The 26,312-nt window shown below is 37.4% G+C and overlaps 1 protein-coding gene across 1 annotated transcript; it reads left to right on the forward strand.

The window, feature by feature from the left end:
• Positions 1-14,579: 14,579 nt before the first annotated feature.
• Positions 14,580-25,222, forward strand: LOC103961175 (regulatory-associated protein of TOR 1). The gene is given in 25 exon segments (XM_048583506.1): positions 14,580-15,160; positions 16,535-16,637; positions 17,120-17,202; positions 17,290-17,448; positions 17,540-17,656; positions 17,781-17,938; positions 18,149-18,303; positions 18,428-18,572; positions 18,654-18,697; positions 18,700-18,731; positions 18,897-18,998; positions 19,476-19,559; positions 19,660-19,770; positions 20,168-20,521; positions 20,605-20,794; positions 21,039-21,500; positions 21,503-21,610; positions 21,848-22,168; positions 22,277-22,400; positions 22,849-22,982; positions 23,084-23,229; positions 23,354-23,455; positions 23,597-23,682; positions 24,277-24,361; positions 24,449-25,222. Coding segments are annotated over 25 exon segments (4,041 nt in total). The 5' UTR covers positions 14,580-14,863; the 3' UTR covers positions 24,788-25,222.
• Positions 25,223-26,312: the final 1,090 nt, after the last annotated feature.

Below are 26,312 nucleotides of genomic sequence, written 5' to 3' on the forward strand. Positions count from 1 at the left end.
CTCGACATACGGAGGCAAGCTTCATCGGGCATTGACCATGGTCGAAGTGGGGGACTTCTTATACCCTACACAATAATATGGCCACTCAGCAACTCATGAATGAGTTGGTAGAGTTTAGAAGGATGGTAATACATAATGCTCAACCTCAAGCCCGCCCGATGTTTATAATAACATATCAAAAGCCTTATCCTAAGTATGTTGATGAGCATAATCCTTTCTCTCTCAATTTCAAAATGCTCGCGTTCCCAACTTTCAGCAGAGAAGATTGTAATGTATCTTCCAGATATCACATTTTTAAGTTTTCAAATCAACGTGTGGCATTCGAGGACAACCCCAACTACAAATTAAGATTGTTTGGGAACTTGCTGGTGGGATTGGCTTCCCAATGATACTTTCTGTTACCCCTTAATTCCATTGCTAATTGAAGGCAAATGGAGATGGTTTTTCATGAGCAATTCCATATGGTGGAACCTGAGATAACCATTAACGATCTGGTGGAAGTAGAGTAATATGAACATAAGTTCACAGAGGATTTGATGATGAAGTTTAGAAAGACCAAGATAAGATGCCAATTCCCAATTAACCATGCACAACTCATAGCCATTGCCAGAAGGCTCTAAGACTACCTCTGAGGAAGAAGTTATATGATGTGCAGTTTAATGAGCTTTATGAGCTGGTGGTTGCAACCACGAAGTATGAAAAGCTATTAACATAAGAACAACAAGTGAAGCATTCATCTAAGGTACCTTCTTTTTATAAAAATAAAGCACCAATACATCAACTGGAGTTTGAAGGCCTAAAGGTGGGATAAGATGACAACAGCCTGGTAGAAGGGATAAAGCTATGTGCTACAAAGATGACCACTCATTTCAAACCTTTGATGGTGAAAGGATTGGTTCAACCCATCTAGGACCAGAAGATCGTGATGAATGATGGAAGGTTTATACCCATGAAACCTCCAAAATATCAGTCATATTCCTTTGACTTAACTAAGGCCACAGACATCTATGAAGAACTAGTAAGGGCTCGAGTAATCTTGCCCAACAGCACTAAGAAGATGACTAAACCTGAAGAACTCAGACGAAAAAAGTATTGCAAGATCCACTACACTTTCAATCACTTCATTGTTAATTGGTGCAATTCAGAGATTGGATCCAAGACTTTATAGTCAAAGAATTTATCTGAGGTATTCAGAAACTTTGAAGCATTTGAAGAAGTGGATGATAAAGATGTAAGGTTACCACGCTATGTAGATGTTAAGGCCCCCCCAGCCAACCAACCATAGAAGAATGGGACAAGGGAGGCTAGAAATAACCATGAGCCTGATACCACTAGTTACAAAGGTGAACTCAGCCCGACTTGGACAAAAATGGTACATAGTAGGAAATATGGAAGACATATCAAAGCAATTGTTGTTGGAAGTTTAACAGTTCTAGTAAAGGGAAAGATTGGCAAAGAGAGATTTCAAAGCATAAATTCAAAGATTAAAAGACATTAAGAAAGGCTTAAAATTGCTTAAAAGAAGAGGACTCATAGAGATGTTGTCATCCTCTACAAAGTGAAGTATTTTTCCAATTGTTAGATTAAATTGGGAGACGAGGGTCACTGCCATTGCTAGAGGCATGAACGAAGAAGAAGAAACTAGTGCTTGTTCGACTGAAGATGATGGGGTGCCTCTTCTTGCTTGGAAAATAATAGAAATAAAGTCAATGCTTAAAACTTAGCGATACAAGGTTGACAAGTTTTGAGAAAAGGAATTTTACCTCTGAAGGCTCAAGCCGAGGAGAGGAAATGCGCATAAGTCGAGCTGGAGGTGAAAAAGGCTTGGCTTGGGGAAGTCCCTTCTGCTTTGGAGGCCTACTTTGGAAAATAACAGAATTGGTTAAGTACAAGAGATAATTTCAGAAATAATTAAGCACTAAAAGTTCAAGGAAACTACCTTCAACTCATTCGATATCTTGGAAATGACATCCTTATCACTTTACTGCCCTTCCATACTTACCTTCATCTCCTTAGGAATATAATCAAGCTTTTTACTGATAACATGTTTTAATCACAAGAAAGAATATGATAAGTTCAAAACTTGCGAAGATGAAATTAAATAAAAGAAAATCAAGTTTGAATCACTTACTGGCAGACTTTTGTATTTTCTGCTTGCTTCAGTAGGAGGGGGAAGGAAAAGATTTAGAGACTTGGGAAGTCTAGGATCTGGTTCTTTTCTTGGTTGGGGTGGCCATTAGAGTAGGGGCATCACGTCTAACTTGGGACCTCTTCTCGAGCTCAGAATCAGAAGACTCTACAACGGCATATCTTGCCTGATGAGAGCCCTAATCTCTGCTTCGAGCTCAGCATCTGTTTCCGATTCACTAAACATCTCAGAGATAGTTTTAGCTTATCCGAGAGTTTAGCTTGGGCCATCCTCTTTCCTAGTAGCTTCAACATCAGCTTCTTATAGAACTAAAATATCAGTAGCTTTTGGTTCCTCTTGCCCAATGACTACTTCATCAGAATTTCCTTGGGCTTGGAATTGAGAAAACAAAGTCAGAATTTTAAATAACTGTGTAATTAAAGGAAGGGGTTAGGAAGATAAGTTACCTATCAACAGAAGTTGGTTTTTCTAATTGATGGGCTCTTTCAAGCTCTCCAGTTCCTCTTTTTTGGGGAGAGACCTGAAGAATACTTGCTCGAAGATCCTACTGTGGGCTTCTCTGATGTCTCTATCTGGACCACTTGACCTCCTACCAAGTGGTAAATAGGGCAGTGCACTCAAAATTGAGAGTAATGAACTTGTGAGCAATTTTGGTCACCACTTCCAAGCTACGCCTACTTGCTCGATATGTGACCTCAGAGGGGGAGCGGAGGCGGTAGGAGGTTCTGTAGTGCATTGAGCCAAAGAAATGAACTGGGATGGCTTGCCTAAATCCTAACTGCCTACACAAAAGTTGGGGTGGTAAACTTATAGGTCGCACTTATAATCGGCTCAGTCACTCCTTACTCCCCAAGCTAGATCCTTTTGCTGAATGCAGCTGATGAATTTCTCATTGCAGAAGGTACTAGCATATGCCCTAAAAGAATCCTGGAAGAGATTGTTCGAGAACTAGGGATACCTCATAAGCACTGAGGCACCATCGGTTATGATTATGCAGATCTTGAAAAAGTAAAGCAAAAGAGGGTTGAGTGATTGATGGCTAAAGCTTATGCCAGAATTTCGGCCGAGGCTACTTCTTCAGGAAACTCTAGATTTGACGCCCAAAACTCTAGAAAGTACCACTAGAACCAAATCTGGACCATCCAGGTTGCTTTATTGAGATTTGTCTCAAAGGGCTGTCATTTGGTCATCTTGTAGAACAGATGATAGAAGTGGGCTAGGATGAAGGGCGCCATAGCCACATCATCAAAAGAGTGCATAGTTTCCACCTAGGGAATCCACTCCAACTTTACCTATTTAGACTTGTTGGGGAACACATGTTTATTTAACCAGTAAAGAAGGAATTACATGTGTTCCTAAGCTGGATCAGTAAAAGACGGATGGCAGGCAAAAACTCTTCTTAGCAAAAGGAATGAAGCCTGCAAATAAGGTTCCATAACTTTTGATGGTGGTCATAATCTAAGCTCACTACAGCCCTTGAAGTCTCAGAGCTTTCAGCAATTACATAGGAAGGGGATAACCAATTATTAGCGATGTCCACACACCTACTTGATGGCTTTAGCCCGAACACCTGAGCCATGTCCAGAACAGTTGGAGTCATGGGCCACATCTCGAAATCAAAGGTGTTAGCCCTAGTATTCCAGAAGAGAATAGTTGTTGACAGAAGCTCGTGCTTGATGGGAATGGTAATCTTGGACATTACGATCGTAGATGCCATTTTCCATCCACTTCTTCTTCCAGATTAGCTCTATCTCATCTACCCACTTCGACCAAGCTTTGTCAGTTATAGAATGAAATCACCTTTTGAAGTTCGACCATTTGGCAGCAGAAATGCCTTCCCCAGCTTTATAGGGGTTAGGGGTAAGCCATTCCTTGGCGGGCATGCTGCTTTCTATAGCAATTGGAACTCTAGAAGTCCAGGTGGATCCCAGTGAGTGCGTCTCATCTTCAAGAAAGAAAATGGGGAGATCGCCGAGGGTGGTGAAGGTCGTTAAGGCTGTGACAAAGAGTGACGATGCCTTCTTTAGACTCACATACAAGACGAGATTTGGGAGCCACTGTTAAATTTGAAGGTTGAAGAAAATGACTAGAACTAAGTCAGAGGGAAATTGAAATTTTGAAAGAAATTGTTGGCTCTAAAGATTAAGCTTGTTGAAGGAGTTGGCCAAAAGGAATAAGGTGGAAGTTATTTAACAGACATGTAGTTAACGTTGGAAATCATGGGTTAGTGCAAAGGTTTATTTAAAAATGGCTAATTATGCGCTAATACCTAGTTTTGGCAAGCAATTAATTTTAATCATTATCAATGTCTTGGTCAGTAGACTTACCAATGATTAAAGGGGGCATTGTTTGGGTGGATATTTAATGTTGGGCTTAGTGTGGAGAAGACCCAAAACACAAAAAGTAGTAGGAGAATTAGGCTCAGACAGTTGGCAGCCTAGGAAGAATTGAAAATCATTGTTTTTTTCAAGAAATAGGCAACAAGCCTATGTGAAGTAGGGGTGGGCACGGGCCGGGCCGGGCCAAATTTTGGAGGAACCAAACCTTACCCGTTTTAAACAGTAATAGGGCGGGACAAGCCGGGTAGAGGGATTTTGAGTTTTGGAACTGGACCTAACCCAGCCCGTTTCAAACGGGCCGATTTGGGGCGGGTCCACAGGTCCAACTTTTTTTTTTTTTTTTTTTGTGTAATTTATAAACTGCACTGCACATCAGCACTGTAGCACACAAACATGTTTTAGAAAATTACAAGACCTAAAGCTCCACCACATTCTGCAATACATAGCTATCCAAGGTCTTATGATCTTTTCCACATAAACTGTCACATAAAAAAATAAAAAAGAACCAATAACTTCACAAAAATTGTCATATAACAAAGGACATAGCATGTCACCAAATTGAAAAAAGAAATCATAAGAGACACATATAATCAACAATTATCACTTCATCTATATCTTTCCAGGCAAGCTTTGCATCCCTCAAGGAGTTTTCAACTGGTGTTCTAAGCCTAAAATATCAACAAAATGATAACGTGACTTTAGAATCAAATATTTCCAGAGCTCATAAAGTCAAAATTATACCACCAAATATAGCAACCAAAATACATTCCACAACATTAGGCATCAAAGGGGACATCTTGAAATTAGCAACAAAGAAAAACTACAGCCAAATATACAGATATCCACAATATATGAGCACGTTGAAACAAAAGTTCACACATGTCAAGCAGATCTGAGCACTACTCCTTAAACTTCGCCCTTGTAAGGGTTGTCTCAATGTGCTTCGGCCCATCAACAGTTGCAGTAAAGAAATACGGACTAGAACAAAACAATTATGGGATATAAGCATATGATGAACAAAGCATGGAAATCTAAAACCAAAATTTTATGAACTCTAATCCCAATCCCAATCCCAAATCCACCATAACAAAAACGAAAGCATCAGAAATCCAAAAGCTACAAGCTTGGTGGCTCAAATCTGTGATTAATTTCAACATGTTCAAAAGGTAATAACTAAATCAGAACCAACCTTCATTTTTTCTTATGGCAGATTATAGGATTTATCAATTATCATCACCAAATATACAAATTCAATAAAAAAGAATAAACTTTATCATCATCATCCCAAATGGTCAACTTTTAACTCATGCAACTTTGACCACTAGTTGGATTCAGCAGGATCCATAAACCCCTCTCAGTTTTCTCAACAATCCATCATAAAAAATTAAAATTATCCAATGAATTACAGAAACAAAACAGAATGAGTACAAGATAAAACCTTTAGTCATTCATCTGACTAAATTGGAAAATAAAAAAAATAAAAAAAAAAACAAAAAAAACAAAACCACCCAACTCAAATTCATCAACGGAAATCCATGGCTCAATTCGAACATACCCAATTGCAATTTCGAAATAAGAAGAAATATGAATTGAAAAATTAAAAAAATTGGTTTTAGAGGGACTCACTGAGTGATCGGATATGGGACAAGGTCGATTGACGAAGGTGAATTACAAGTTTAAATTTAATTGAATAAAGATATTAATTAATTAATATGGAGTAAGAGATTTGCTTTCCCTTGACATAGTTGAGCTCGAGGAGACCTAGGTACAGTGACAGAGTCAAGCTTGGGGTGGTGGAGGAGACGACGAGGAAAGAGAGAATTGAGTTGAGTTTGAGGACTCCAGTGACAGAGTCGAGCTCGAGGAAACCTAGGTCCTAGGTAAAACTCACGGTTCAGATTTGCTGGTAGGTTCCTTTTCAATCTCGTCCGTCCATTGCAATTACAAACGGGCTGGTTCGAGTACCCGTTTTTCTATACTTCTGGAACCGGCCCGCCCCACCCCGTTTCTCTTTTTTAAAATTAGGAAATGGCCCGTACCTATCCCAAACCTTGATTACTTGCCTCGACTCGCGGTTCCTATACCCATTTGCCCACCCCTAATGTGAAGTGCCAAATGATAAAGGGTAGCTCACCTACAACTACTTTTCCAAGGCATGGATAGGTAAATAACAAAAGTAGATGGTGACTCACCACCAAAAGGGAATGCTTGGACAATCGGGCTAGAAGGTCTATAAAAGTAGTAAGGGATGCAAACAGAAGAGCTCTCAACCAATCAATCAAAAGACATTCAACTCTACACTCCAACAGTAAGAAACCAGAAAGTTTTAGATTGTTCAAGCTTTACCCTTTTTAATCGCAGGTCCACTATAGAAAACTATCTTTTGTCAAGTTTTAAAAGCTTTGCTACCTTTCCTTGTGTTGTAGTATCAAATCTCTTAAGGTAAACTCGATTTATGTTCCATTTTCCAAGACTTCAACCCCTATAAAACACAAAGAGAAGTGGCTACAAGAAGACAAACGTTGCTTGACAAGGTTGTAATCTTGCCCGAATATCTTTTGTTTGTACTTACATAAAATAGATATGTCGTTTTTGCATCTTTCATTAGATCCTACTTCATTTTCAACTGCCTTCATTCAAAGTATCATCTATGATTAATCTTGCTAAACTATTTAATCTAGCTTCTTTATTGTTTGTCTAAAATTGTTACCAAAGAAATAACTTGAAGGGTCTTGGACTCCCCTTAATTGGACATATGATATAATGAGTAAAGTCCTTGTTTACAAGGCAAGGAAAAAAACTTTATACAGACTTAACCTATCTGTGAACAATCCAATCGAACTAAGAAGGCGAAGTAACTTGTGGCACAAGTAATCAATCTATTTAATAACTAAAAAGAACAATCTGTTATACAGAGATAATAGTGGCACGCTTAGATTCACATTAGTTTTGATTGGGAGCCTCAACACCTAACAAATGCCCTACAGAGGCATCATTCAAACTAATAACAAACTCATATTGTAGTACACTAAGCAGCAAACCTTGCCCAATAGGCAGGACCCAAAGAAAGTTGTGCGAGGGACAAATTTAGCCCTAACAACGATGAACTGTTATCTTTTGGAAACATATCAATAAGTTTAGGTTTATGCTTCAATAATTCGCCATGATCCTGTAACACGAAGAGTCAACAACTTATCATCCCTCGCTCACCACGTATCCTGGCTCTTGCTTGGTCTCTGTCTTATGACCTTATGAATATTTTGAGGGGCGTCTCTCTCCATTTGAATATAGTGCATAGGTTAGAATTTTAGTTTATGTACAATTTCCTGAGCATTGCCATAATTTGTTCAGTTGCACTTCTGCACAACAATGGCATACACTTCATTTACAATTCCGACCTCTCTGGCTTCCTCAACTCTTAGGCCGAATGACATCTCCAAAGAGCGCCTTCGTGTCCGAAGATTTCACACCGATTGCTCCATAAGCTCTTGTTTGTTGTTTCTGAAATTCCATAGAACTAAATATACAGGAGAAATGGAAAAGGCTTTATGGCTTTCAAATGAAGGGCTGTTATGCAATTAACTAATAGTCAGGTTCATATTGATTTTACGTTTTTTATTAGAGAAATTATTTCTGCTCATTTTTTCACCTCTTGCACCTTTTTTTGGGGCCGCTGTTAAATAAATTAAAGAAAAATCAAATCCATAATTAAGAATAAATGTGCCATTAAGTAAAATAGAAAATAGGATATGTAGAAATCATAATTATTTTGTTGTAAGCCTCTATGTGAATGTAAGTATTGTAAGAGGTCTATATCGGATAACAAAATACTTAAAAGTGTTTCAACAGTTAAATTTTAGTTTGCTGTGTTTTAAACACATATCTGATAGTTAAAAAATCTGGAATAAATACTCTAAAATACAAAAGTGTCACCAGATAAAAAGCTTTTTCATTTCCTGCAGTGGTGTGAATCGTGTGAAGCACAAAGCAATGAGGAAAAAGTTGGACATGGAAAAAGGTGATGTAAAGTATTATATTTGGATCATTTTAACATCTTTTATACATTGTGTATAAAACTGCAGACTTGTAGGTCAACCTTTATCCTTTTGGCTTTTGAGGAGACCTTTATCCTTTTGGCTTTTGAGGAGCTTTTATACTGGTTGGTTTGGTTGTCCTTGAGAGAGAGAGAGAGAGAGAGAGAGTGAGTGAGTGTGAGTGTGAGTGAAGAAGAAGAAGGATGGCACTGAGTTGATGAGTTGATTCTCCTATAAGCCTTTGTCTACCTCACTTTGATTCTTGTAGGACCCCTTGAAATGCCCTTTACTTATTCGAATACTGCGCTGCATGTTAGTTGTGTATTGTGGATGGCTCAGTTTATGAAGCAATTTGACCTCGATGCATTGCAGCAATCCATGAATTGAAGTTATCTAGTTGGAAATTCTATTCGCACGTTTCGAAAGAAAAGTATTTTTAAATTAAAAATTAGTTAAGTCATTCGTAAATTATGTGTCAATATCAAAACTAAGCCTTAAATTCTTAGATTTGAGGTAAACAATTCGAACTTCGTATGTTCTAAAAGAAAAGTATTTTATGACATTAGTGCATGATGTATGAATAGATGCTCTTAATGATTAACATTTGAGAATTCAGTCTCTCGAAGTAGTTAGCACAACATACAATACAACATATTTAACATTTTCACATATATAACGTCGCATGATTAAATTAAGATATTAACACTTCAAGTTCTTGTCTCATGTACGTCTTCTCCACGTACGTTTACACTCCACTCAATACGACTGAGGCCAACTCATTCAAAAATATAGCCACATCATTGCAAACAAGAAACCGTATACTCAATGTACACAAATTTCGGAAAATGTTTTGGTGACTCATCTACTCATTGATCAGTAGTCAAGCAATTACCTTATGCTGTTACTGTATTGGGGCCAGCCATCCTTGTTGTTTCAACATCAGTCTGTCTCAAAACCCCCCATTTTTTTACCAAACCCTAAGACCACACCAATCGCACGGTCAACTCAATTCAACCCAACCAGTTAACGTGGAGTATCATGGCCACGTACACAACCCTAGTTACTCTGCAAGCATGCCTTCAAAACGACATAACTCCAAACTTTCTTTTTATCTCTCGGATATTTGATGGACTTTTCCAGATATTACAAACCATAGAAAACGAAGATTCTTGTCTTTTTTTAGGTCACCATCTCAAAACACCCCCATTTTTTACCAAACCCTAAGACCACACAATCTTATGGTCAACTCAGTTCAGCCCAACCAGTTCACGTGGAGTATTGATGAACACGAACGCAACCCTAATTACTCTGCATACACGCCTTCAAAATGACGTAACTCCAAGCTTTCTTTTTATCTCTTGGATATTTAATGGACTTTTCAGATATTGCAAACCCTAGAAAACGAAGAGGCTTGTCCTTTTTCAGGTCACTGACGTTGATTGGCCTGCGCAGGTTAACTCTTGTTTGGCTAAATACTGGTTTGTTTAGCATCAATGTCCCTAAAACTAATCACACATTCATATTTCTATCTTATTCAATCATTAATAGGTGAAGACGATGGGAAATGTTACTGTCAATACTCCACGTGGTTTGCATATATGCCTGCTCTCTAAATTAAGCTTCAAATGGTTGAGTGTTGAGTCATAAATCCTATATTCTTATTCATGCAAGACAAATTAATGTATTCGGTTGGTGAGTTATTAAGGGAAATGACTTCTACATGTACTTTTATTCAGACACGCATGTTTGAAAAAAATATATATATATATATATATATATATATATTAAAATGTTCCTTTAGGGACATCCAAAAAAATGGGAATGATGCAGGCATTAGATGATTAGCATCGTTTCTACGTTAAAAAATGACACACATAAATCTAGAAATGATCCAAATTTAAAAAATGCCAAAATTTAACAGAAAAGTGTGAGAATTACTTTGAAATATTAGTTAGGTAACAATTTATTTTTTTATTTTCTTTAACTTTATGAAATTTTAATATCAGAAAGCAGATCAGTTGAGTGATCAGAAGAAAATGAGAGTTTCTCTTCAAAAAAATTTATTATCATTGAGGGGAGGGATTTTTGAACTAAGACACATTGGTAAAAATCTAACCATATATACTAGAATATTAGGCAACATACAAAAGAAAATGAGAGTTTAAAGTCACTCTCCTTGTTAGTTTTCAAACCACGCATTTTGAAATACAATCGACTTGAGTAATCATTCATTGTTAGATTTATTAAAAAAAAAAGTTGGAAGGAAGTTAAGTCCATGTTTTTTTTATTTTTTTATTTTTCAAACTGCATTTTAATATAATATTTTGAGGATTTATTTGTGAATAACTCTAACCACCTCCGCAAACTCTTCACATATATAACAATGTTAAGAACAATATTACAACCGTCGAATTGTCAATTCAAGGCTTATACTTAATTATAAGATTTGTTGGATTTGTTTGTGTTGAATAAGTTCTTCAAGGAAAAATATCCTAAACATAGTACCTATAGGGTAGTGCTATCCACACATTTTTTTCAATTTCTGACCGTTGGAGCGAAATAATAGGATTCAAAACAAAAAAAAGAATTAATAGAGTGTGTATGAAAGGTGTTAAGATGTGTGTGGATCTGTAAAATTGCAAACCTCTAATATTCTTTTGAATCAAAATATGTCACTACCCTTTCATTTTCAATGCACATTTCAAAGTGCATTACTTGGCACTCGGACATTTGCAAATTAAGATGCTGAACGTGATTAACAAGTCTTAATCAGAACAAAACATGACCACTTAATTAATTATATATTATTGTCATGTTATGTATCTTTTGCAATCAAATCGGGAGAATTCGGCATGTCTTTTAACTCCATTGCTTATTTGTTTACTCCATATGTGGACATCGGACGATAAAGAAACCGACATGTGGACGGCCTGCTTGTTGCTTAAGCATGCGTATAAGTATATAAATCTAATTTAAAGGTTTTATTTTTATTTTAAATCAAGTGCTCAATCATCTAGCTAGCTTAGTTTTGTTTCCACAAGGTTGATTGGGACAGAATGAGGTCAGTTGACATGCGTCAGGGCATATGATTTTATGTTAATCTGTTGAAGCATATCCGCTTCAGAGATATTGAGATCAAGCTTTATGGTGCACTACCCTTTTAAATTCATTTTTGATGTGGAAATATGTCTTTTTCTCTCTTCTTTTATTACTTGTCTTTTTAAGAGGTTGCTTGCGAAACAAAAATGATTCCCTACTCGTATTTCATGCTTGTTAAGCTTTTGAGATTATGTTAATGGCGAAGTCAGAATTTCATCGCATCTTAATGTAAGCATGATATTGAAGAAGATATGCGCCTCATACCACTCCAAAATCACATTTAGTGTTTATATGCCTTGTAATTCATTTTTTTCAAAACGTTCTTTTTTTTTTTTTTTTTTTCAAATGAAGAAAAATTAGGCGAGATTAGTTTTCGGCAGTTGTCGTGTGTGTAACACCAATCCTTGTGAAGACCATTACACCCAGAAACCTCTGGCCAGTCCCTTCTCCACGAATTTTATTAATAATAAATGATAGTAAACAAAAAAGATACATGCAAAATAAGGACAAAACGAAATGCCACAAGCATGAGGAGAGGCCATAAAATCTGAAATCGTGGACCACCAGTAATAAGCATAACTATCTACCTCAAAGAAGCTAAAGTATATGTAACCTGATTTTCTTATCTATAAATATGTGTACAGATAAATTGCATTTGATGAAGTTGCTAAATTGCATTTGACGAAGTCGCCAGATAATTTTTTTAATCCACCATAAAAAACCACGAGACTGCGTTAGAAACCTTAAAAACATATCAAGGTCGACATTAGAAATTGAAATAAAGATTAGTGAAATTACTGACCCCCTATCTACAGTATTCCGTTCGACTACAAGTGCGGAGCCTGAAAATAAATGGTGAAGACAGCTTTGAATGGTAAAATATGATATAAAATAACTTAAAATTAATTGATAGTAATTGAATGGAAAACCATATTTTCACTACTTATGCCATCTTATTCCAGCATATTTTTTTTTCCAGTTTTCAAAAATATTAATGCTGTGGTCTAATTCTTTTGTTAATAATAAGCAACAAAAGCAAACCCAAAACTTTAATATATCTTATAACATAGTGTTCGTTAATTTTTTTTAAACTTAATTAGACATCTTAAACATTTCGACTAATATTTTGAAAGGATAATCTCAAAAGTGCAACTTGAAAAGGATAGTACTATTCATATACTCATTTTTATCTCTCACACACCCTTGTTAATGTTTTGCCATTAATCTTATTTGATCCGAATGCTGAAAATTGAGAGGCGTGTGTAAGAAGTAAAATAGGTGTGCAGATAGCACTACCCCTTGAAAAATAGATGATTCGGATAATTGAAGTTCAATATAGAGTGAACCCCACAACTAGTCCTCATTTTTACTCAAAAACAAAATCCCTTTAGATAAAGAAACTATAACTTAAAAATAAAAGTTAAGCTAGAATATGTTTGAAATGCCAAATGGATAGAGATCCCAGCCGAATCTTTCCCACCAAATCTTAAGGATCCAAATATCCGGACCCTTGAAATTTGATCTAACAGCTACAATTATTATCACTTTTAGAAGAGTTTCATATTTGTAGCCGTTATATCAAATTTCAATGATCCAAATCTCTGGATCCTTAAGATTTGATTGGGTAAGATCTGGCTGGGATCTCTGTCCATGCCAAAGGAGTTGATATGTGTGTTGAAGTTAGAATTAAGTGCCTAGATTCAAGGGAAGAGAACCAAACATGTGGCCGACGATCAAATCATGAAATTTGGACTTGGGCGACGAGGTTCCTTCCTAAACTAGGAGGAGAGTGGAGGAGACCCAACAAGAATAATTATAATTCCTTGTTTTAAATGTGCAATGTAAGCATCTTCAATAACACCTCAACATACTCGTGGGCACCTTCTTTTTGAGTTGCGTATATGCCCAACAAGACATTGGTTGGCTAATCCCTTCGCCTTCAGTACTATTTTTACTTTTGAGTTATTTGGATTTATACCAGAAGAAAGAAAAAAGAAAGTGTCTTTACAACAACTCATTTTAATCATTTCGTCAATTATCTACCTTTAAACTAATCTCAATTACGAGGAAGAAATTCAGATTTAGGTGCTTGTTAGAGGAAGCGTTTAGTTCTAGTCATCTTGCTTACATCATAATTAATTTCTCTACACATATGTTTTTTTAACTAAAAAGGACAATGCGATTCCTCTCTTATTGGTTTGTCTCGTGTCCTTATAACTACCATGATATTTACCATTTAATTTTTTACATACAAAATCAACATTAACTATACTTTAAATGTGTTTTTACTTGCAAAAATTGCAATTTTCTTTTTGTTTTTATGAATCATCAAAGCAAACAATTAAATAGATCCATAACGGTCAAAAGTGATGATAATCCTTAACGGTAAGAGTGATGATAATTATGTAACATAAATTTGTTTCCAAACATACAAGTATGATTAGTTGAACTTTAAACACAAATTTCATAGAGATTAATATTCCATCATTGAAATCATAAGTTTTCGCAATATCCGCCTCAAAGTTAACTAATCGAAGATACAATTGAAGCGTATGAAGACAGAGCAACATAATTTTCTTTTTCTTCCTCAAATAGATTTTCAAATTTGACTTAATGCAATCAATTATATAGAATGTTTGCAGAGGACTAATGGTTAGAAATAGCAAAAAATTGATACGACCCGTACCCGGACCCGGAAAGTATTTCAGTGGACAGAGGACAAAATTGGAAATAAAGAAAATTAGACGAACAAACGCACACACTCGACACTCCCTCCCTCCCTCCCTCCCTCTCTCTCTCTCTCTCTCTCTAAACAAATCCGTATTTTTGTTTTTCTGAGTTTTTTTGTTTGTTTGTTTTATAGTTTCCTTCTGTGCCGCCACTGTTTTATGCGCCTCCATAATCCTCTTCGTCGCCGCCTAGGGTTTCTAGGGTTTTCAGAGGGATTTTCCAGGGCTTTCCGAGCTGGATTCTCTCTCCTTCCTCAGGCGAATCTCCATGCGCCGCTGGTTCAGCGGCTTCGTTGATTAGACGTCCTCCCAATCACCACCGCACTCTCCTCCGCCCGCTCCCCTCCTCCTCCGCCGCTCTTCCTTCTCCTCCTCTTCCGCGGCCGCCTTTCCCCTCTTAGCTTCTCTCGAAACCAATAATCCTAGGTTTTCAGCGATTCCATTTGGTTATTTCTGGTCATGGTTGTTCAATTGATTGCTTCTCTGTTTATGCTCTGAGGGTTTTCGATTTGAATGGCATTGGGGGATTTGATGGCCTCCCGGTTTTCGCAATCCTCGGTGGTGGTGGTCTCCAGCCAGTTGGACGACTGCGCCTCCAGCCACGATGACGGAGATTTGAGCTCGCAGAGAAGGGAATCAGAAACTGCCAGTAGTAGTTATGGAAATGCCACCGCTACCACCGCCACAAGCTTGGCCTACTTGCCCCAAACCACTGTATTGTGTGAACTTCGGCACGATGCTTTCGAGGCTTGCGTGCCCACCGGACCATCGGATAGTGGTTTAGTATCGAAATGGCGGCCTAAAGACCGAGTAAGCCCCTTTTTTCAGTACATGCTCTTCATTTTTCTCATTGGCATAAATTCGTTGTTAAAGTTGTATTTGTTAGATAATGGGACAGGAAAAGATGTCTCATTTCAGTTTAGTATGCTAGTGGCTTACTTATTTCTGAAACTGAAATCTTAGATAAAATCCCAGCAATTCAAATTAAAGTTGTTATGAAAAATTGTTAATATTTTTTTTATGTCAAAATCAGGTATTTGTACTGTGGCTAGGAAGTTTTAACATTTCCTCGCTAATTTTGTTCTTTTGAACTCGTAATCATCAGATACTTTGGTGGTACAACCCAACAACTTGGTTTTGAATTAGGTTTCGATCAATGGGTTGTTTGAATAATTCCGTTTTTTGTTTGATAGGAAAGAAAAGTTTGTCAATTTATCATATTTAGGTTTCGATCAATGGGAAGTGACTTTCACACTCCCAGATTTCTCCTTCTTCACTCCTCCCTATTTTTTTTTACATTTATTCTTCTATGATTAATTCAATCTTAATGGTAGAAATAAGGGGATGTGTGCAGAAAGAGAAAAGGTCGAAAGACCACTTCCCAAATTCAGTTTGTTTATTTCTCTGTAAAACCAACAAAAAACCAAAGTGTATACGTCATGTGGTCTCGAAGAAAGTGATAACAATTCTTAAAAAGGATGTGTGACTATCCTGAGAATTTAAACCACCATTACTTGTATGATGTATCACATGACAGGAAGAATTAGTACAATGGTTGGTGAACTTTGATTCGAGAAAAATGATTTTGTATGGTTTTGGAATGTCTATGATCAATCCCATGTTCTTGACTCTATTATTGAGAATAATAAAGGACACAACTTCTGCTTTTATCTTTGTTTCCAAATTTTCATTGCTCGAACCATTAGAAATTTTGAAGACTTTTTTTATGCAGTTTTAGCGGTGATCATAAGTTGGCTAGGGGTAGTAATGGAAGTCACACAGATAGCCTAGGTGCCCCTTGAGGTCTAGCCTGTAGGTGACTTTGGTGGCACTGTCAATGTTGGTTGAACTATTATCTGAGGAAAACCTGATCTTTATTTAGAATTTTAGAATATAGGCACTAATTTTTCTTGTAGAATTGCTAATTTAGGTTTTTTTTTTTAATGAACTTTCAACCCTATTCTTCAACGACGGCATTGAAGGAATTATTAAATATAACTGTTTTCCTTAAAAAATACAGCGACAATATTCTTTCAGGGGATGGCCAAAGCTTAAAGTAATTCTTACTTGGAGCTATTTGATTTGTTGAACTTAATTTCTTGTTTTTGTTCTGACTGAAGACGCTCACAATATTGTGCTCGTTAATTTGTGCTTATTTTGGTTTAACTTTCAACTCCTTTGCAGATGAAGACGGGATGTGTAGCTCTGGTATTATGTTTAAACATTAGCGTTGATCCGCCCGATGTAATTAAGATATCTCCCTGTGCCAGAATGGAGTGCTGGATAGGTGCTTTTACACTGCTGATTTTTACTTTTGCTTTAGTTTGTTGGTAGTGTATTGGTTATTAATTCTGTTCTTTAACCGTTTGGGTTGTCTTATTGAGTTTCTTACTTGTTGGACTTGGTATAGTGTGTGTGAGTTCTAGATTCTCTTATTCATTTTCAATACCAAAGCACCCCTTGGCATGATATGGCTAATAATCTACAGTGCATGACGTAAAAGATTGATTTAAGTTTCACCAAATATGACATATTCCTTAGGGGAGTTTGAATTTATCTTTTGTTAACATCTACCCATTATTAAATATAATAGTAAATACATGTTGCCAAGAGGGAATGATACACAGTTGTGGGTCTACAAGCATTATAACTTAGACACAACCAAACACTTTTATTTTTATTTTCCCTTTGGCAACAGAATGTTTTTGGATATTATATTTTTTTGTTTGTCAAGTTTACCATTCTGTTAACATTTTTTTCTGTGTTCAGATCCATTTGCTATGGCTCCACAAAAAGCTCTTGAAACAATTGGTAAAACCTTGAGTCAACAGTACGAAAGGTGGCAACCAAGGGTGAGACAGGTTTTGTTTTCTTTGTGCATGCTGTTAATTTTGTTGTCTAAAATTAACTTTTAATTTTGTTTGATAATATGCGACCAGGCTCGCTACAAGTTTCAGCTTGATCCTACAGTAGAAGAAGTGAAGAAACTTTGTAATACATGCCGCAAATATGCCAAGTCTGAGAGAGTTCTTTTCCATTATAATGGACATGGTGTACCCAAGCCAACTACTAATGGTGAAATTTGGCTGTTTAATAAGGTTCTTACCAATTTGAAGCCTGCTGTTTTGTTCCTTGCTATCTTTAAATAATGCTTTTGTAGTTCTCATTTAGTTTTTTTATTGGGTGTAGAGTTATACACAGTATATCCCCTTGCCAATTAGTGACCTCGATTCTTGGTTGAAGACCCCTTCAATATATGTGTTTGATTGTTCTGCTGCTGGGATGATAGTCAATTCTTTCATTGAGGTATCCTACTGTGCAGTTATGAATGTTTATGTAAATTTGATATTGAGGTTTCCAAGATGTCTGAACTGGTATTATTAATTCGATAGTATAGACTTCAATGTAATAGTTGGATTTTTTTGGTTAGCTTCATGATTGGAGTAGCTCTAGCTCATCTGGATCTGCAAGGGATTGTATCCTGCTAGCGGCTTGTGAAGCACACGAGACTCTTCCACAGAGTGCTGAATTTCCTGCTGATGTGTTTACTTCTTGCCTCACAACTCCCATCAAGATGGCATTAAGATGGTGAAGCTTGTTCTCCTTGTTTTGTTACAAGAAGTGATTATCGGTCTTAAGTTTTGTCTACTGTTAGGAGTTGTACTTCATCCACTAGGCTGTTTGTACAATTACTGTCATTGATTATAATTTCTCATGCTTTCACTTTTTGTTTCTCTCTTTGTTATGTTCTAGCATTCGATATGGTTCTACTTATTGGATTGTTATGTATTCTCTCAGGTTCTGCACACGATCATTACTTCATGAGTCTCTTGATTATTCGCTAATAGATAAAATCCCTGGCCGCCAAAATGACCGGAAAACACTTTTGGGCGAGTTGAATTGGATTTTTACTGCAGTCACTGATACGATTGCATGGAATGTTCTCCCTCACGGTAGGTTTTTTTCTTTCCAATGTAGTGGTCTGCTGTACCATTATCCAATGTTTTTGAACTGGATGTTCATTTATGTCTGCTTTGGTGATGGTACATTGATCTAATACTCAGTTCTGTGTTGCAGATCTTTTCCAGAGACTGTTCAGACAAGACCTGCTAGTTGCCAGCCTTTTTCGTAATTTTTTACTTGCTGAGCGAATTATGCGATCTGCAAATTGCTCTCCGATCTCTCACCCACAGTTGCCTCCAACCCATCAGCATCATATGTGGTACTAAAGGAGAGAATTTTTCAGTCATGCTTCGTATGTTAGTTAATCAATTGTCACCTCTTTTGCTTATGCTAACTGCAGGGATGCATGGGACATGGCTGCTGAGATATGCCTTTCTCAGCTTCCAGTATGGTTGAGGATCCTAATGCGGAGTTCCAGGTGTGCTTCTGGGTTCTTTTTATGCAAGTTTGTTGCATTTTTTATTTTATGCAGTTAGGTTCCTCAGTGTCATGTGGAATTAGATATTTGTATAACTTTCCTGTTTTGTATTTTTGTGGCATGCCTGACATTCACTTTGATCGTTATATTTTTGCTTTATTCCAGCCAAGCCCATTTTTCACTGAGCAGTTGACTGCTTTTGAGGTATGGCTTGACCATGGGTCTGAAAACAAGAAACCACCAGAGCAATTGCCTATTGTTCTTCAGGTGTGATATTATATTTATCACTTTTTAGTTTGGTTTGCTAAAGCTTTCTGGGATATAGGTATTATGTATGCTTTCTTTGTATCATGTCTAATTGATTTTGTTTTTAAAGTGGGCTGAAAATAGTCATCTTTAGGTTGTTTGTATCCTGTTTGAGGCAATTGATATAAAGTTCCTTAATAAGGTGTGTTTGGTAACAGTACCTTATTCGTAAACCCAGCTGTGAAATAACTGGGCAAAATTACATGGTAGTCCTAGGGAGTATTGGTTGAGTTCATTTCTATTGAGATGATAACAGAGTAGTGCCATGGACTGTAAGTTGTGGCGATGTAATTTGGCTTGAAGAGCAGTTCTACTTTTCTTCGTTATGTTGATTCAACTTGCTGGTTTGTTATTCATCATGTATCATTGTATTAAGTTCATTCTTTGCCTTTTTTTATTTCCTTAATAACCCCTGACTGAATAACATATGTATTTAAGGTGTTACTTAGTCAATGCCACCGATTTCGAGCTCTGGTTCTTCTGGGAAGATTCCTTGATATGGGACCCTGGGCTGTAGATCTGGTATGTGTTGTCATTTGAAAATGTTCCGTCTTGTTATCTCTATGTTGGTTGACAGCAATATTTTGACGTTCTTTACAAATTTCTCATTTCTGTGTTTTAGGCCTTGTCTGTAGGGATATTTCCGTATGTTCTGAAGCTGTTACAAACAATGACACCTGAACTACGACATATTCTTGTATTTATATGGACAAAAATTCTTGCTCTTGATAAGGTATGCCTAGATTACTGCAGCACATTCTTTCGCCAGATGTTTATAATTGCTGTCATTGTGACATGCTCTTCATAAGAATTTGCTACTGTCACATACTATCTTCATACCTGCTTCTAATCTTAGAATTTGCTACTGTTACATACTATCTTGATACCTGCTTCTAATCTTAGGCATTGATGTCTCCATATCAAAACTCTCTGTCATCAACAATTTGTGATGCATGTGCTTCTTTGCTTTATTCCTGATGGGTTGTGAACTTAAGATTTATTTTCGATCCATTTTTGCTTATACGTTCCTTTCTGGTGCCATATGCCTGCGCCCTTTCAGTTTCTCAGTTAGTACCACAGTAGTAATCACCCCTTTTTTTTTTTTTTTTTTTTTTTTCTCGTGGAATCAGTCATGTCAGGTTGATCTAGTAAAGGATGGGGGTCATACATATTTCATTAGGTTTCTTGATAGCACGGAAGCATATCCAGAACAGCGTGCAATGGCTGCTTTTGTTTTAGCTGTAATTGTTGATGGGCATAGACGTGGGCAGGAGGCTTGTATTGAAGCAGGTTTGATAGATATTTGCTTGAAGCACCTTCAGGGTCCAACTCTAAATGATACACAGACAGAACCACTATTTCTTCAGTGGCTTTGCCTCTGTCTGGGAAAGCTGTGGGAGGATTTTACAGAGGCCCAAATATTTGGTTTGCAGGCACATGCCCCTGCAATATGTGCACCTCTACTTTCTGAGCCCCAACCAGAGGTAAACTTTGACTATATGGACTCTATTATTAACCAATGACATTTTTGGGTTCTAACTTAGTCACTGAGATTGTTCTATTTCAGGTTAGAGCTTCTGCTGTTTTCGCACTGGGTACCCTTCTTGATGTGGGTTCAGGCTCATGTAGAGATGGTGTTGGTGGAGAAGAAGAATACGATGATGATGATAAGATTAGAGCTGAAATTAGTATTATTAGAAGTCTATTAAGTGTTGCTTCAGATGGCAGCCCTCTGGTCAGGGCTGAAGTTGCTGTTGGTATGTGATTAGCGATCTGATAATCAGTTAATCATACTTGTTTGGTTGGAATTTTATTGCTTTTGGGTAATAAAAATGCACTAGATTTTGTGTCACCAGTACATACCCTAGTGTTCTTTCCTTTCCTTCTTTCCCCTCATTCAAAACAACAGCAGGATTGTTTTACGGGGCCCTGAGATTTAATTAATCATCAAGAGATTTCTTGTAGGAATTTGATTTGAGTAAACTTGTATCTTCTTTACAGCACTGGGACGCTTTGCCTTTGGCCACAACAAGCACCTCAAGTCAATAGCTGCTGCATATTGGAAACCACAATCTAATTCTCTTTTGAATTCCTTCCCCTCTTTGGCCCATATTAAAGGTTGTGTTGTTTCAACTCAAATTGGTCCACTGTTGAGAGGGACCAATGATAACTCATTGGGTCGAGATGGGAGAGTCTCCACCAGCAGCCCTCTAGCGAGTTCTGGAATTATGCATGGATCACCATTGTCTGACGATTTATCTCATCATTCTGATTCTGGAATATTAAATGATGGTGTGAGCAATGGTGTTGTCAACCACTCAACACCTAAACCCCTGGACAATGCAATGTATTCGCAGTGTGTATTGGCTATGTGTACCTTAGCCAAGGATCCTTCTCCACGCATTGCAAGCATTGGTAGGCGGGTTTTGGCCATCATAGGGATTGAACAAGTGGTGGCCAAACCGTAAAGTCCACTGGTAACAGTGTTCGACCTGGTGAATCCATTACAGCAACTCCGACTCCCAGTTTTGGTGGATTAGCTCGGTCTTCTTCATGGTTAGATATGAATGGAGGTAACGATATGAGAATTACTTACTTTTTCTTCCAGACATTCTCCTTTTTATTAATTGCAGGTTCTAACATTAGTATATTAAAACATCAAATGGAGCTGGGGGGTAAAAAATATCTTGGAAGTTATTCTTTAACCTGACATTGAGCTCCATTTGATGTTGGTGATGTATGGTATTGCTGGTTAGTTTAATCTATCTATGCACTTCCAGTCTTTTTTTTTAGTAACCGATTTTTGACAGGTCACATGCCATTCCGAACTCCTCCTGTCAGCCCTCCTCGGCCAAATCACTTAACTGGAATACGGAGAGTATGCTCTTTAGACTTCAGGCCTCATCTAATGAGTCCAGATTCTGGATTAGCGGATCCACTTTTAGGTTCTGGGGGAACTTCTGGAACCTCGGAACGCAGTTTTCTTCCTCAATCAGCCATCTACAATTGGGGATGCGGGCACTTTTCCAAGCCACTTCTCATTGTGGCGGATGACAGTAAAGAAGTACTAAGTAGAAGAGAGGAGAGAGAAAAATTTTCCTTGGAGCACATTGCTAAATGCCAGCACTCTTGTTGGTTTTCTTCTCTAATTCCTCCTTTTGCTCTTTTATCTTTTATTTTTGTTTATCATTATTTAGGCTCTTTTGTGGAATTAATGTATCTTCCATGTTCGTGGTCAGCTGTGAGCAAGCTTAATAATCAAATTGCTAGCTGGGACACCAAGTTTGAGACGGGTACAAAAACAATCTTGTTGAAACCATTTTCTCCTATTGTGGTCGGTGCAGACGAGAATGAGCAAATCAGGTGCGTAGGTCATCACTTTTTTAAAATTTCACCTTTTAATATTTATGTAATGTGGGTAATATTCATTCTATGTTTTCTTTATTCGTCACGATAAACTTCACAGACAGGAACAGCTGTGATTGAAATAGTCATTAAGTCATATGAAATTGTCTTTTTCTTCGGTTGTTTAGTTTGGTTTTGTATGATTATTAATAGGTATCCTTTTAATATATGCATCAGTATTTGATGAATGATTGAGGGTTTCTTCCTTTGAAAAATGAAATGGCCTCTCTTTGTCAAACTATGAGGTTTTGTTTGGGTTTTGGGTAACTGTTGGGTGCGTATGTATTCTTGTATGAGTGAATTTGGTTCATGTTGCTAATATTTATTGATTACCCTCAGTGTTTGACTATGTAGTCTAGTAAAAATTTGATGTTATGTTTATGTTTTGGTGGTTATTTCTTCATAGGGTGTGGAATTACCAAGAGCAGAAGGAGGCTACCCTTCTCAACAGCTTCGATAATCATGATTTTCCTGACAAAGGAATCTCCAAGCTCTGCCTTGTCAATGAGCTTGATGACAGCTTGCTTCTTGCTGCGTCAAGTAATATTCTATACTACTGAAAAATTAGCTTCTTAGTCAGGAAAGGCGCTATTGTTGAACCTTTCTAAATAAGTTGCACCTTTTTGCGGTCGTATAATTAGGTGATGGAAACATTCGAATTTGGAAAGATTACACTTTGAAGGGTCAACAGAAGCTTGTGACTGCATTTTCTTCAATTCAAGGTCATAAACCTGGGGTGCGAAGTTTGAATGCTGTTGTGGATTGGCAACAACAATCTGGATATCTGGTACTTCCTCTCTTTAAGATGTAATACGTTAGGGCTACAGGACAAGTTCTGTTTCAAATTTTGTGATTCTTGGTCTTTGTTGTGAATAATATTTTGATTACTTCTGCATTGCTTCATTTGCTAGTATGCTTCTGGTGAACTATCATCCATTATGCTTTGGGATCTGGATAAAGAGCAGCTTATGAATTCTATTCCTTCTTCATCAGATTGTAGCATCTCAGCACTGGTGAGTTTTTACCACCTCAACTTACTTTCGACATCTGAATTTACAGCTGTATTTTATCAATTTACAGACGTATGGATTATTGATTTTGCAATCTAGAAAATGAATGGCGTAATAATGACTGATTCCTGCATTGTCTGTTAGTCTGCTTCTCAAGTTCACGGGGGTCACTTTGCAGCTGGTTTTGTAGATGGTTCTGTCAGACTTTATGATGTGCGAACTCCTGAGATGTAAGCTCTTCACGTCTCCTGTGGCTAATATATGATTTGTGTTCTTTGTGAAAGTGTTGCAACTAACTGCAAATGATAAGTGACAAATAGTTAAATTCGCAGAGCTAGATGTACAATTTCTTTAAGGCCTTGTTAGGTCCTTAGGATTGGATGACCCACTATATTCGAGGTATTTGAAGGTAGAGGCAGATAATTTTTTATGTTGGGGATTAGACATGAAGATGAAGTAAACTTATTCCTTCTAATCCCTTTCTTTTTTTTTGGGTGGGGGTGGGAGGTGTTGGAATGGATGAGTTTCCTTGGTGAGTAATCCATCTTCGGCCTACAAGTTGGACTCAATTTTTTTCGTCTGTCCCTCTGACATGTCTTGGATATAGTGGGGGTATCCAATCCTAGCGGCCAAAAGAGGCCTATTATACATGTGGCAAAGGATACACTCTTCATGTCTGGTTCTGTCACTGTACATAAACAATAAACATATTTTGCTACTGCATTTGAGCTCAGCTCCTCACTAAACTTATTTCTTAATGTGGTGCTGATTATTTGCTAAGCTAGTGTTTTGAGCTGTTTTACTTGTGTGTTTGTAAATCTTAGGCTTGTCTGTTCAACCCAGCCACACACTCAGAAGGTGGAAAGAGTGGTGGGGATCGGCTTTCAACCCGGGCTTGATCCTTCCAAGGTAAGTGAGAGAGACCCTTGTTTGATATTGTTTCTGAAGTATTCTGATAGAAAGTGAAACTTACATGAAATTCTCGTCTTCATCCAGATTGTAAGTGCATCTCAAGCTGGTGACATTCAGTTCCTTGATATCAGAAACGACAGGGATGCCTACCTCACGATTGAAGCTCACCGGGGTTCACTGACTGCTTTAGCTGTTCATAGGCATGCCCCAATCATTGCCAGTGGCTCGGCCAAACAGCTCATAAAAGTGTTCAGTTTGGAGGGTGAACAATTAGGCACAATAAGATACTACCCTTCCTTTATGGCCCAAAAGATTGGTCCTGTTAGTTCCCTAGCCTTCCATCCCTACGAAGTGCTGCTTGCAGCTGGTGCTGCAGATGCTTGCGCATCCATTTATGCCGACGACAACTCTCAAGCTAGATGAGAATTGTAATTCTATCCTCACGGTTTGATAAGGCTTTCTTTCAAAATGAAGGCAGTGCAAGTGGATCGACTTCAATTCCAATCTTGCCGTTGCATATCACTCGGGGATGGCATTCGGACCATTGTGTGATATAACATTCCACTGCCCCGATTCTTCTTCAACGTCAATGAGTTGATCTTGAAGCATCGGTACGTTGCTTTCTACCGATTGTGTATGCTATAATATTCGTTAGCCTCCGGCATAGAGGGTCACAGTTGTGGGGAATAAATTCCTGCATATTTATTGGAGGCTCTGGAAAATAATCTGTCGTACAGGGTAAATGCATGTAAATATCCTTTTCGTTTTGGTGTGTTCATTTTTTCCCCTTTCCCTTTGTTCGATTTGTAAAAACAACGCACATTAATTGATCATAATCGTAGATGTTGATGCGGGTAATTATGTTTGTGTTGAATTCAATAATCTCACGTTTGCTCATCATGTAATGTTTTCTGTTGAGGTTTTAGGCCGCGCTGCCCTTGGAATTAATCGTCATGTAACTTGTAATTAACTCATGAGTCATTTCCCTTGTGTTTGTTCTATGTTTTGTCCTCAGACACTTGTGCCCTAACGAAATGTACCTTATTGTGTTCCTGGGCAAAAATTATTATGGCACTGAGTTTTATATTTTCTTGGAAAATGGCGGGAGTGTGGAATTCACAAAGTCTGATTGTTGCCAAAAAAAAAAATAAAAATAAAAATAAAAATTGAAACAATTGACATATTTATTAAATATTGACAACATTGGTGATCAATTTTGGCTTCATATTTCTAAAATTGAGAAAATTGACCATTTCAAAGTGAAAATACGCACGTGTATTGTTCAATAAATTTGCATAAAATGTCTAGACATTTTTAAAATTATTTATTTAAGTTATTAATTTTCAATATGTTAAAAACTCATTATTAAAAAACGTATCAACATAACGTGTATTAAATATATATAGTACGTATGCCTATTATATGTGTAAAGTACATTAGAGTTTTAAAAACGTCCAGTTTAATGAATTTTTTTTTTTTTTTGAAGGCTGGACAACTGGTGGCAAGTTACGGTTATCCACCATTTTCGAGCCCAGTGAGGCTATGGGGAATTTCATCATGCCCGTGACTACAGTCAAGCAGACTCACCAGCTCAGAGCATCAATCCCGGGACCTTCCACATTTTTTTGTTTATTGGGGAACCGCAGTCTACACCTTTACCACTGAGCCACTCGCTCTGGTTCAATTTAATGAATTATATTGTGCAAATCTAGTAGGAGCACGAATTTACCAAGCGTACAACAGGCTTGACGGCTTAAATATAGCATGATCATGACATTTTAAAGCATTCAGACATTATGATTGCTGAAAGTTATGTTGATGGTGCTTGGCTCGAAGATCTCAGCCTCGGTGGAATTTGCATCGCCATCAAGGATTCTCAAGGCAAATGTATGATTACTGCCACTCGCATCATTAAAAATGTTTTCTCTACGCTCCAAATTGAGGTGTT

This window comes from the organism of the source record quoted next, unplaced genomic scaffold, assembly GCF_019419815.1.
Source record: "Pyrus x bretschneideri cultivar Hongxiangsu unplaced genomic scaffold, Pyrus_bretschneideri_v1 Contig2, whole genome shotgun sequence".
Classification (NCBI taxonomy): domain Eukaryota; kingdom Viridiplantae; phylum Streptophyta; class Magnoliopsida; order Rosales; family Rosaceae; genus Pyrus; species Pyrus x bretschneideri.